Genomic DNA, 13,095 nt, shown 5'->3' with positions numbered 1-13,095 from the left:
TTTGCGATCATTAAATGTTAAGTGTTTTATCAAATATAGGCTAGCTATTAGATCAGATAATATCTCACACAAAATAGTACCTCACACACACACACACACACACACACACACACACACACACACACACACACACACACACACACACACACACACACACACACACACACACACACACACACACACACCGCTCGTGGGTGGATTGGCCCTGACAATCAAGTAGCCTGTCACAGCGTGACCCACACACAGTACCTCTGGGCTATAGGATTGTAAGCATACGGTGGCTGGCAGGCAGCACTAGGCCAGTGTTGCCATGTCCACTTATTATAAGCGATTTTGGGCTTGTTTCTAAAGTGTAGTTACTTATTTGGTGCTTGTTTCCTAATGTTGTTGAAACCAGTAATTATTTTTAATTTTCATGGCAAGGACCCCCAAATTAATATGTATTAATATGTATTTGTCCACAGACCGCCCCCCCCCCATCTGAAAATATTTTGTGCCATACGAGATTTGTGTTGTTAAAAATTACCTTTTTTTTCCAAGATTTTCTTTTTTATGTTCTCATTTTTTGTGAGCTTGTTGATCTGCTATTTTTCCAAATAGCTGTAGTCGCTTCTTTTGGGCTAGTTTTCATAGACCTGGTTGCTTGTTTCCCTCGCTAAACCTGGCAACACTGCACTAAGGCCATCCATAGTAACGTTTATTGTTCAGCGATAATAATATTTGAAAGGAAAGATGGCAGCGGCGGCCGACGACCTGCGAGCCCTGGTGTTGGAAAAAGCCGAATTCCTGTCGGGCCGTTTAAAGGAGCTGATCTCGTCCGGCCAGGGGTTCGTCCGAGCTCAGTTCGGCCTCGACCTGGGCCTGAAACCCGAGCTGTACCCCGGGTGGATGGTCCTGATGGCTCTGCTGCTGCTGGTCGTGCTGTCTTGGGCCGCTCTGTGCGGCGGACCGCTGGCTGGGAAACAGCGGGGATCCCCGGTCAGTCCCGCCGGAGGAGGAGGAGGAGGAGGAGAAGGTGGCGAGCCTATGATAAAACCTCCTCATTTCATCAAAACGGCCAAACCAGAGGAGCAGAAGAAAAAGAATAAAAAGAAATCCACCGATAAGGTACTGCTGCAGTCTGGGTTACTGGACCGTGGAACTGAGAGAATGAAATAACCATTTGTAACAATAGGTTTATTCAGAGATTATTACACTAGGTTTTGTTTTTGCCCCCTAATCAGCTGGGGTAATAGCCACCGTTTTCTATCTCTGATACTACAAATGTACGGGTCCATTTGGTTACATGTGTACGCTGTCAGAGTTACACATGGATAAATGAACACTGAGGATTTGACTTCTGTTTACATTCTGTCTGGCATCTGCCATGGTAGTCAGCGGTCTCTCTGAACCATTGGCTTTTTTTGAAAATAGCAGATCTACAAGCTCACAACGCCTCGCAATGTGACGCGTTGTGAGCTTGTAGATTTGCTATTTTCAAAGAAAAATATTGGAGAAAAAAAGGGGAAATTTAGGAATATTATATCTATGTGAACTCCAAAGATTTCACACGAATGGACCAAAACTAGCCTTGAGTTGGATCAAGACTCAGACTGTCATAGATTTATTTTATGAGTCTGACATTTGCATATCTAGGACAAGATATGCAAATGTCAGACTCATAAAATAAATCTATGACAGTCTCTAGACCAAAATGTGTGTATCCACAGATTGATCATTATTAATTGACTTTATTAATGAATCTAGCAATCTTTCCCATTCAGAAGGTTCAGTCTAATGGAGGCGTGGTGGTTGCATCTCAAGAGGAAGTTAACGTCAGTGAGCCAGCTGTGTCCAAGCCATCTCCAGAGATCAAAACGGAGAAGGTGTGTTTTTGTGCAGCTATCGCCCAGATGTCTGTACTGTACAATATTTGGCATAATAACACACATATGGATGGCAAAGAGACTTGTTAAAGGTATCATGACATTCATTTTCACTTTTTTTATTTTCAATGTTTTATTTGGGGTTTTATGACCTCAATTACACCCAAAAAACCTGAACTTAAAACATTCAGTGGATTTTCTGTGGTCTGGGGTTTTCTGAATAATTAGGCTGAAAAGTAATCTGAGCTTGGCCCTTCGACAGTGAGGTCACTGTCGAATAATCCCGCCCACTCTCCTCCTCGCCCCTCCCCTCCCCTATCCTTTCCTTTGGGGGGGGCGGAGCAGAGGCGATGATTGACAGGCAAAATCCCTCACCAGCGACACCCGCAGGCAAAGATTTCTTTTTTCATTGCAGTTGAAAAGGCTTTAGAAATGTGAGAGAAAAACACCGGCCATTGATCACTGGAATGGAATTTTCACTTAAAACTTTTTGTACACTTTTGAAGGACCAGGACAAAGACTTTGAATGTGGTGTAAAAGTGAATGTCATTAAACCTTTAACGTATCCCCATTTGAAAGAACTTATGTGAGATATAACAAATTATGGCGTGGGCCTTTGTTTGTACTGATTGTCAGTGAGCCTGTTTCATGGACAATAAATTTACAGTAGATGTCATCTATATCTACTGTATATGTGATCTAACAGCTGATTGTTTGTTTCCTGCTGCAGGTAGAACAAGCACCCACAACACAGGCCAAAAAGAACAAGAGGAAAGCCAAAGCGGAAGCAAAACCAACCCAGAAAATGTATACCACTGACGGAAAGGAAGAGGATGGTAAGACCTACCTCCAGCCAGGGAAAGTTGCTTAATAACACGTGTTTAATATATAGCTCTGAATACTTATTCAGCAGGGACTTGTCATATTAGATCAAGAAGTTTCAACTTCCTTAAAATGTTTTTCTTTTCTTAATTTTTTTGGAGCAAGCTGTGCCCTTCTCTTTCAACATGGAATGACAGTAGCTCTGGCAACACATTTTAGAGAATTTTACAAACATTGAGTTGTGTCTCTCAGTATGACACACTTAAGAAATATAAACAATAGAATTAACCCCCATTACTTCGTTGTATCGTTTTTCTACTTGTTTGAAATATGCGTATGTATTTGACCTTATGTTTTATATTTATTAAGCCTACGCTGCGGTTTTCCTCAATAGACTACATCTTGGCTATACAGTCGCCTTAAAGGCAGTAATTTTCCTTCTTGCCTCTGTATTGAACTGAAGTTTAGAATGGTATAATAAGAAGAGTAAAGGGGCATCCACATAAAGAATGATAACTTTAATGATAATGATCTGAGCATCCACGTGCTGTGAGAACCTGCACACACCCAGTCTCAGTTCATCAGTGATTGATTTAACCTTGGCTGAGTGAAGCTGTGTTCCAACAATGATTTCATTTTAGGTCACGTATTGAAATGTATCCTATACAGCCACATATTTTTGGGTTGTTCACAGATCAGCAAATATGTAAATAAGTGGGTCGTATTTCACAAATCTTTGTCAACATTGTCAGGTTTCTCAAGCATCAACTGACTGAAGATGTTTTTGACAGTACGGCAAAAACTAATTAGTAACCAACACAAAAATCCCCTCTCTTCTCAACTCCAGGCGCATGGGAGACCAAGGTCAGTAGCCGAGAGAAGAGGCAGCTGCGTAGAAAGGACAAGGGCCCCGAGGACTCTGGGAGCCCAGGAACAGTGGAGGCCCCTTCTGGACACGTGGAGCCACCTGCAGCCCCAGCAGCTACAAACAGCCGAAAGCACAGAGGTAGTCAAACGTTGTGAGCTTCTAGAGATGATATTTTCAGTGTGTTGTAGGATTTGATGTAGCCAGTGTTCAAATATTTTGCAAATAGCAGATGTACAAGCTCACAGTGCATCGCAGTGTGTCACATCTCAATGCATCACATCACAATATATGTCGTGAACTTGTAGATTGGCTAGTTTTGGAGTATAAAATCTGGCTTAATTCATTGAATTGAATTGATTTAATATAGGATTAATGGCTATAGCTTGCATTCCAAACAAATCATGATTGAAATACAGTTTGAATGAAAACTAAATCTATACATAGTACTATACATACAGTGTATGATGAACACTTGTGTAATTATTGAAAATGGATAATCCTGTGAAATTCCTTTTTCTTTTGCTATGTATTTCAGAGTCTCAGCACACAAGAAGCAGTGGAAAGGGTGATGCAGGCAGTGCACCTGGTAAGAGCTGAAATTAACCATTATTTTCTGGTCAGCGTCAGAGATTCAGAAGACCAGGCAAGCTTTCCTTCTTGCATAACCTCTTGACTTGCAATTCAAAATGATTTATGGGGAAACAATGTTTTGGTACACAGACCCTCATCAGAGAAGGTCTGTGTACTGAAACATTGTTTCCTCAAAAATCTTTTTTAATTGCAAGTCAAGAGAAAGGTTTGTGCGAGTATCTTGTTGTACTTTCTTGCAAAACCACATAACTGCATTCATTATGACGAAACACCCGTCCCGCATGTAGAAACACATGCCTGTCTGTTGTAGAAGGTGTAGGACACAACATTGTCAACAAAAGGCCATGCCCACAACAATACTGTCCAATACATTGGCCCTCATTTATCAAACTTTCGGATCAAAACCCGGTTCTATTAAGGACTTGGCTCAGAATTTGTTGTGGCTCGTAAGTCAGTAAGGTTTGAGCTAATCGTTATATCTATCAGGTCTAGTGGGTCCATGAAGTGACGTCATGTATCAAGAGACGAGATATTGATGTTGATTGTCTTATAAAAATCAGTTGAATACAATGTCGCTCCACATAAGGTAAAACATAAAAGCATACTCCATAGTACGATAGACAGCGACTTGTTCAAAAACAACAGATCTACATTTTAATGTGACACATTAGTTTATAGATCTAACTCATAGTCCCCTAGTAATGACATGATCAAATCTGCAACCTCACAGCACCACTATGAGAACAAGATATGAATGAATAAATAAATAAATAAACAAGTTTCTTCTTCTAAATATAGCACATTTTATGAAACCAAAAATGTATCACTCACCTGTCTGATAGACTAATATTTGTACGGCCAATAATTACTCGTATTTAATTGGCCAAAATATATTTAACATTGGCCGGCTTCATTCATTTAAGTTAAGAAATAAAAAGCAATACACTTATATTAAGAATGTTTTGTTGTTGCATCTTTCCACCAAATAATAGAAAAGTATCAATAGTGGTGTGGATAAAGACTCAGATTATCTATTGTTCCTGCTGTCCTCCTCTTCAGCATCTTCTGGTTGGAGAGAGGAGCCCTCAGTCAATGGTGTTTCCCTCAAGATGGCCTGTGGTCTGGAGGGGGAGAAGTGGAGCTCTGGGTCCTCAGCATCACGACACAGAGCCCAGCCTGAGACCCAGTGCTGGGGACAGGAGACACAAGGTATTGCCCACATCTGGATACAATTTGAATCCCCCTGATATTGTTGGCTCTATCTTATTTGTTTTGCTCGATATGTTGTTGATATGTTACTTTGGTTCTATCTATGGCCTTTGATTATACATGCTGTCTGATGATGTTGCTTTTTGTTTTTACTACTGACTGTTTATTACTGTATGCCTCTGTATGTTGTTTTATTATTGTTCTGTTGTGCTGTTTATATTGCTCTGTACAGCACTTTGGTACAACAAAAGTTGTTTTCAAATGTGCTCTATAAATAAACTTGATTTGATTTAAATGACTTCTATTTTAAATACCACAGTTATAAAAGAGCACAATAACAGCTCCAATGTGCACAATAGACTCATATCTTACATAGTAGTGTATGAAGCATTGGAATGTGGTAGTTCTGTCCACTCAGTGGCCCTCATTTCTTAAATTCGAGGCCAGGATTTAGCTTAAGCCCACGTCCACGTGAGATTTATCAAGCAATCCTATACAGCCAATCCTAGCGTACCTTTTGTCTGAGCTTGATAAATGTGACGGCTGAAACCAACCGTCATTTAAATACCACTCCCTTGAATATTCTCGAAACGCCCCGATTATACGACATTAACAACCGGACTGCGACAAAGTCACGATAGATTGATATATCCCGACAATTGCGGCGATCTCGGTGATTATTTGGTCTACACCACTTTGATAAATGAGGGCCAGTGTTTTTGACACCACATGCTGCAGGCTTTACCAAGGGTGGTGGATCTGGTGCGGCAGCACCCCCTTCTGGCAGGTACTTGCTACTGGGTAAAGCAGACAGTTTAGCAGAGATGTGCTCTTTTCAAAGAATGCTAGGTTCTTTTCCAGCTATGATAGGTAAACATAAAAAATACATAAATTCAGGGAAAAGTTTATCACCATTTTTCTTCATTGTTTTTTGCTGTACTCTTTAGTTATATGTCTTTCTGGTTTGCATATTGTTTTAAAAAAAATACATGCCATCAGCAAAACCCCTCAGACTTGAGTTCTTAAATAGAAACTTTAATAAAATATGAGTTTTTCAAATAGATTAGAACATTCTTCACTTTTTTGACCAAATATCTGACACACCGATCTTGTGTGCAAACCAAACAATGATCTTGTTGTCCTCTTTGCACAGGGACATGGAGTGGGGTTGACGGCAGGATGAAGGCTGATCTCAACCCTGTGTCCTTCTCCATGCTGGGAGCGAACGCTACAGGTAGGAAATTGTGATTTAATTATCAGGTGGGGTGTGATTCAAAACTAATTTTGCTTGTTGCATATCTTTGATATATTATCTATACACACTGTTTTGTTGTTGTTGATTAATTAGTGTGTAAATATCTTTAAGTTTTGTTGCTGCCTGTCTGTCTGTTTATGAAAATGCACCAATCTTACCTGTTCAAACTCCTTGTGCAAACATATGACAGCTGAAGTGGTTGTTGAATAACGCCCCTCAGATGTAATATAATCAATATAATTCCTCTCTCTCTCTCTCTCTCTCTCTCTCTCTCTCTCTCTCTCTCTCTCTCTCTCTCTCTCTGTGTCTCTCTCTCTCTCAGAGCCCATGTCTCACCCTATTGACCTTCAGTGGGACAGACATCCTGATGTTAGTGATGAATGGTCTGGTTTCAGTAAGTGTTCAACCATCGGTTAAATATTCTTTTGTACATTACTGAACAAGCATTCTGTCAAACACTGGTTGGTTATGATTTCAAAATGGAACCTTGTACACTGTTTGGTGAGAAAATTAGGTGGAAAAACAGGAACTCAGAGTTAAACATCAATATGAGACATGGCAGGTTTGGAAATGGATTTTGGAGGATGTTTATAAAATTGTCTGTATTATATTAATATGCTGCTGATGTGGCGTTCCAGATGGGATGACAGCTGTGGACCCCAGTTCAGACTGGAACGCCCCAGCAGAGCACTGGGGCAATTATGAAGAGCCTCCTGTATTGGTGACACCAGCCGCACCACCCAAGGAGCAGGCTGCCCCTCTCAAGGTCTGACTGGCACTCTTTGCTACGTTTGTTTTTCCGTTTTTTAGGGGCTTCAGTGTGTTCTTAACCACATGAACCCTAGCGTCCCTATTCCGGGGCGAACATTCAGCGAAAATAGCAGATCTACTGATCTACAGATCTGTTTGTTGACCACCTACCCCACAGTAAAGAAAACTCTTGAATGGAACCAAGATAGTAGCCTGTATCGCCAGCAGTATTGAGGGTAAAGCATTACAAAAGTAATGTCTTGCAGTAATATATAACTTTTAGCTGTAACAAAGTAATATAATGTGTTAGTCATACGATTTCAGTATAGATGTACAGTTCCTACTATGCCAATTAACATGTTGCCACCCATGTGACCACCTGAAACGTCTATAGAATAAAATGGGCATGTACCATTATTATTAAAGAGTTGGTTCTGGCAGCTAACTTGAAATTCCTTTACTTGTACTTGCACCTTTTTCAGATCTTGCTAGCAAAGTCCCCCTGTTAAAGTGATACTACTTTGTTGCCAAATAGTGATCCTGTCATTCATTTATTAAATAATTTAACTACTTAAAATACACACTATGGCCCATGGTTACTTGTTCAGTAACAGAGGTCTCTCCAGCTCTTTAGTGACCAGAAAATAAATGTTCAGTTCGGGATACCAATTTTCATTGGAAGTGATAAAACATAACAATTAGCAGACAAAATTGTAACTGGAACTAAAAATGTAACTTTAAGCTGATAAATGATCTTTGTGGGTTTCTGTCTTCTGATTGGTTTCTTTTGTTGTTCTCGTTGTGGCCCAGGTGTCAGAGGATGAGAAGGAGGTTGAGGATCCCTCGGAGGGAACAGCCAAATCCAAGAAGAAGAAGAAAAAGAAGAAGAAGGCAGAAGAAGATGTTGCTGCTGTTACTCAGGCAAGAAAACGTTACCTCAAAAGACCAAAATTCCATAACCACTTGAACCCTAGCATTCCTATTCTGGGGCTAACATTTGTCAAACATAGCAGATCTGCAAGCTCGCAACGTGTCGAGTTGCGACTGTAGATTGTAGATTTTCGGTGAAGATATTTAATGTAGAGTGAAAAGCAGGAGGGAGCCTAGAATAGAGCCCTTGGGAATCCGGTCAACTAAGTATACAGTTTTAAGTGCTTAAAACCAGAAAATAATTTAACAATGTCCCTGTGAGGTAAGAGTCATTTTTATTGATAAAGATTTTTTTTTAGTTACCGTTAACTAATTGTTGCGTCTGTTTGTTTTTTAGACAGTAAGTGAGGTGTCCCACGAGGCTCCTCCCATCATGCCCTCCTCTCAGAGTAAGTCTCCATGGATTTATTTACGCTTCTATTTTTATTTAAAGGGGAATGAAACCCTAGACTGATTTTTTTTCTTTTTAGCTGCAGCTAATATAATTAATAATGGTTGCGTTAGATGGGAACTCAGATTAGCATTGCTTACATCTAGGGTTGCAACTATCGATTATTTTATTAGCGATTATTCTATCTTTTGATTATTGAATAATGGAGAAGCGCTTTTTGAAAATATTTGTATTTTTTATATATTGATGCATTAATTCTAATTCTAATAGATTTTTTATAATCAACTAAATCAACTGATTAACCACTTAAGCCATATTTGTACTTGGTTGTACAACAGTCTCATATACAAATAGCCAAAATAGCCCTCATAGCGTCATAAGCTTGACGCTTTGCTAATTTTGGTATGGGGGAAGTTGAATCAATGAGTTTGATTAGCCGTTGCACCCCTTGTTTCCTGCCTCTTTAACAGCTACTGTGTCATGCTGATGTTCTGTATGCTTTGCTTACACTGTTGAAAGTGCTTCATTTAAAAATAGCTTAAATATTTCAATACATTTTGTGTAATGAAGTGGTAGAATCTCATACTATGTTTGTTGGGGGATAAAACGTCCTTAAATGTCTGCATGTTTGATGTTTCCAGAAATGTCTTGGAGTTAAATGTTGGTTAATCTCCATAGTTTCTGTACTGTAAGTTATCCTCAATACGACCTTGATGTCCTTCTGTCCTTCTTTTCCTTCCCTCATTCTTCCCTTCCTTCCTTCTTTCCCTCCTTCCTTCCTTCCATCTTTGCAGAGAAATCAGAGCAGACAGTGGAGTCTTCAAAGTCATCCCAGAAGAAGAAAGTGCGAAGGGAAACATGAAGTCACATGACCAGTCCGTATTAATCATATGCAAATGATTGTCCTGTGTGTAAAATGCAATAATTACCAGGTACGGGAGTTTTTGTTTTGTTTTTGTTTTTGTTTTCTTTTTTGCTGTGGGATAAATTGACTGTACTTTATTCAATTTAGGAAAAAGAGAGAGAAATTTAAAGAAAACAAGCAGCAGATACCAAGTGCTTGGCTCATCAGAGTGAACAAGTGAGGTCCTATGGACTGAGATCTTAACTGATTTGCACTATATACGCTACACTGCAAACAGAGCACAAGTTCACTTGCAGTGGGCGGTACAAGTTTTTAAACCTATTCTTTTTTCAATGGCAACAAACGTGTGTTTTTTGTTAAGTGAGTATGTTAAATATTGTTAATGAAAATGAAGTTTTAATTAAGGAATGGAAAATGTATAACTGAGTTTACTTTGGTTCGTTTTGTTTGGTCCGTCCCCCTGTTCTGTGGCACTTTTTACTCAAGCGCAGGCAACAGCGTCACCGTTACTGAAAGGTTGAAAGCTCTTTGATCCATTTGCTGACCTTGAACCGGTTAAACCACATTTATCTCCAACAGCTAAGATCAGAGATTTTGAGGTGGTTAACTTGATCCGGGATTCATAGTGCTGGCAGGCGTACTGATGCTTTACTTTGTAGCAGTTACAACTTTCAGCCACTAGGAGGCACTGTAACTAGTGTTAAATACTGAAACAGATCAGTCTTAAGTGCAAGGTTGTGGGACACTGCTGTTTTTTCTGTCAGTACAGTTATTATTATTGAGTAGCTCTCTATAGTGTGCATTGATCTTTTTGGAGACATTAACACTCTCTTTTGCACTCTAAAATACCTGTCAGATGGTTTTAAAAATCCTTGTCTTTCCTTCCAACCTCTGTGCTAGAAAAAGCCATGCCATATGTACAGATTGTAAGGGCTTTTTCCAATTCTCTGTGATTGCACTGTGCAAAAGGCTGTACTGAATTCTTTTGATGTTATTGTGACATTTGATTCTTTTTAAGGATCCTTTTGCAGAATGTGAAATGTGTAAATCCCAGTTTGTAATTGACTTCCTGGCTTTGTGATGAGGAGAAAGTCCTTTGTGATGTTACAAATAAATACATAAATTACATTTAAAAATAGGGTGGGGGAGGGGGGTGGTGCAGCTTTAATTCCATGTCAAAGGTTTGTTTTTTAAACAAATGATAATATACATCAGGAACTGAATTCTATTGCCTTAACCTGTTAGTTGTATTTAATGTGCGTTGACATCCTTTCGTTTTAGTTTCCATCCAATTGCAAGTTTCAATTGATGTCAAGTGAAATTAATCTTGCATGACTTCGACAAAGCCTGATTTATGCTTCAGCGACAAAGTGTTGTGCGACATGTCGCTCAAAAACAATGTATTTTGAACTTAACCACTTTCAACCTGGCATCTATTTTGGGCATATCATGAATAGGTGAAAACTTTCAAAAGCTTTCTACAAGCTGACAATGTGTTGTGAGCTTGTAGATCGGCTATTTTCACAATGCGTTACTTTTTTACTATAAAATAGGGCTTAAGTTGGGGGAAGGGGGGATGACACTGTTGCCGAAGCATAAATCAGGCAAACAATACTTGTGTACATAAATGAAATGGGCAGATAATTGTGCTATAATTTATGGACCTGCTGCTGTAGTACCACTTGGTGTACATATAGGGGGTTAAATGTGGGGCTTGAGCGTTTTCATAGACCTATGCTTTAGAGGGGATTAAAACTGCTGTGTTTTACTAGGTTTTGACTGTGCGTTCAAAGAGTGGTGATACAGTATTTTTATGTTTGCCCATAAATCTTTGTAGACTTGATAGGTCGTCGGTGAGAGTAGTTGGTGTAGCTTCTAGCTACAGGCACTTATTTTCTTTATTTTATTCTTTTTTTTATACTGATGAATGAAATGATCAATTCAGTCAATGTATTTATATACTTGTCCTTAGGATATGATTTTGAGAATGATTTTGTTTTATCGCATAAACAATATTTCTATGTTTGTTAAAGTTGAAAAGGTAATAAATTAAATGCTTGATATTACTGTCTTATGCCTGCATTTTTTTATTTTGTCTCAATGGCAAATAGAGCTCTAAAACAACTCACTTTTTATAACTGGTTTATAGCTTCAAACGTCATAATAAAAAATCTGTGCCAGACCTCTGAGGTCGCATGGCGAAAGTGCAGCGGCTGACCTTCCCCTTCTAATAAAAACACCCCCAGGCCCAATTTTCTCCATTCAGCTAGGATTTACCAGCATTTAATCTGCAGAAATCTCTTTCTCTCCATTCATTCACATGATCCAAAGGATCACGTGTCTTCATGCTTCCCTGGTGGTTTCTGCTCTGATGAGATAGCTTTGTGTGAATGAGTGTATTCTACACTCAGAAGGGATGATAACCTTGGAAGACTTTGATGAATCTATCTGGGTGGGTTGGAGCTGGACAGGCATATATCTATGTCATCAATTTAAAGAATAAATCATTCAATACTATTTAATTAAAAAAATCAAAAAACGAAAACATTTGTCATAACATATGTCATCCACAGTATTATATAATTGTATTTTGTGCCTCAAAATGAGTCACAGAATATCCACATATCCTGCCATCTCAGCATATTTGTAAAATGAATAATATGAACGTTTCACCCCTTAAAAGTCAGGCCCTGTCACACACAAATGTGAATTGTATCGTAATGAATTTCTTTAATGCAAATATAAATGTTATTCATCACGTCCCTGATACATGTATTTTAAATACTGCCCACGCTTGACCACGCTGGCCCCCCCGCCCCCCAGGATTTTTTTTAACAGAGTAGATGTACTTTCCAGTATTCTGGTGGATTTTGGGAGTTTGACACTTTTATCAGGCTTTACTTACATAGGACCCATTAAAAGTTAAAAGTAGCAATAAAAGAGCCATATTTGATAATAACATTTTGCTGGGGACCCCCTGGAACTCCCCCAAGGACCCCACTTTGAGAACCAATGCTTAAGACTTTCTGAAAGTCCTAAAAAAAAACAAGACCATAGCTCAGTCGGAAGGGCTCTTCCCTTCAGACCACAAGATCATGGGATCAAATCCCAGCACAGGAACCTTGGCATCTGAGCAATCTGGCTCCTACGGGTCTATTATCTTTTTTCGCCTTTATCATAAAGGTTGCTGGACAATATATAGAGGATGAAATGCATAATTTATTAAATAATATAAAGGTAATATCAAATACATTGTAAAAAATGAGAGACATGACACTTTATTAGCTAGACTTTTATTGTCTCCGCCAGGCCGAAAGGCATGGCGAGAGAGTATGTTTTTCCCCCTGTCTGTCCGTCCGTCCGTCCGTCCGTGTGTCCTGTCCGTGTGTTACCAGCTAATCTCCGGTACCGTTGGCCCGGTCGCTGCGAAACTGTGTACACACACTCCCTGGATGCCAATTCAGAACCTCTGCCCCACATTTTCACATGGGCCTATAGCGCCACCAGGAGGCCGATTTGTGCAAAACCCATTTTTTCCCATTACACCTA

General features: G+C 39.4%; 1 protein-coding gene across 1 annotated transcript; it reads left to right on the top strand.

Moving 5' to 3' along the window:
• Positions 1 to 676: 676 nt before the first annotated feature.
• On the top strand, positions 677 to 11,617 carry mtdha (metadherin a). Its single transcript, XM_080441451.1, has 12 exons — positions 677 to 1,107; positions 1,764 to 1,865; positions 2,596 to 2,701; positions 3,535 to 3,693; positions 4,091 to 4,141; positions 5,206 to 5,355; positions 6,509 to 6,589; positions 6,933 to 7,004; positions 7,249 to 7,376; positions 8,171 to 8,281; positions 8,628 to 8,679; positions 9,476 to 11,617. Exons 1-12 carry the CDS (start codon positions 733 to 735, stop codon positions 9,541 to 9,543), a joined length of 1,455 nt encoding a protein of 484 aa, XP_080297577.1. The 5' UTR covers positions 677 to 732; the 3' UTR covers positions 9,544 to 11,617.
• Positions 11,618 to 13,095: the final 1,478 nt, after the last annotated feature.

Source organism: Gymnoscopelus braueri (assembly GCF_963280865.1).
Source record: "Gymnoscopelus braueri genome assembly, chromosome: 11".
NCBI classification, from domain to species: domain Eukaryota; kingdom Metazoa; phylum Chordata; class Actinopteri; order Myctophiformes; family Myctophidae; genus Gymnoscopelus; species Gymnoscopelus braueri.
This window is presented reverse-complemented; position numbering and strand designations above follow the sequence as displayed.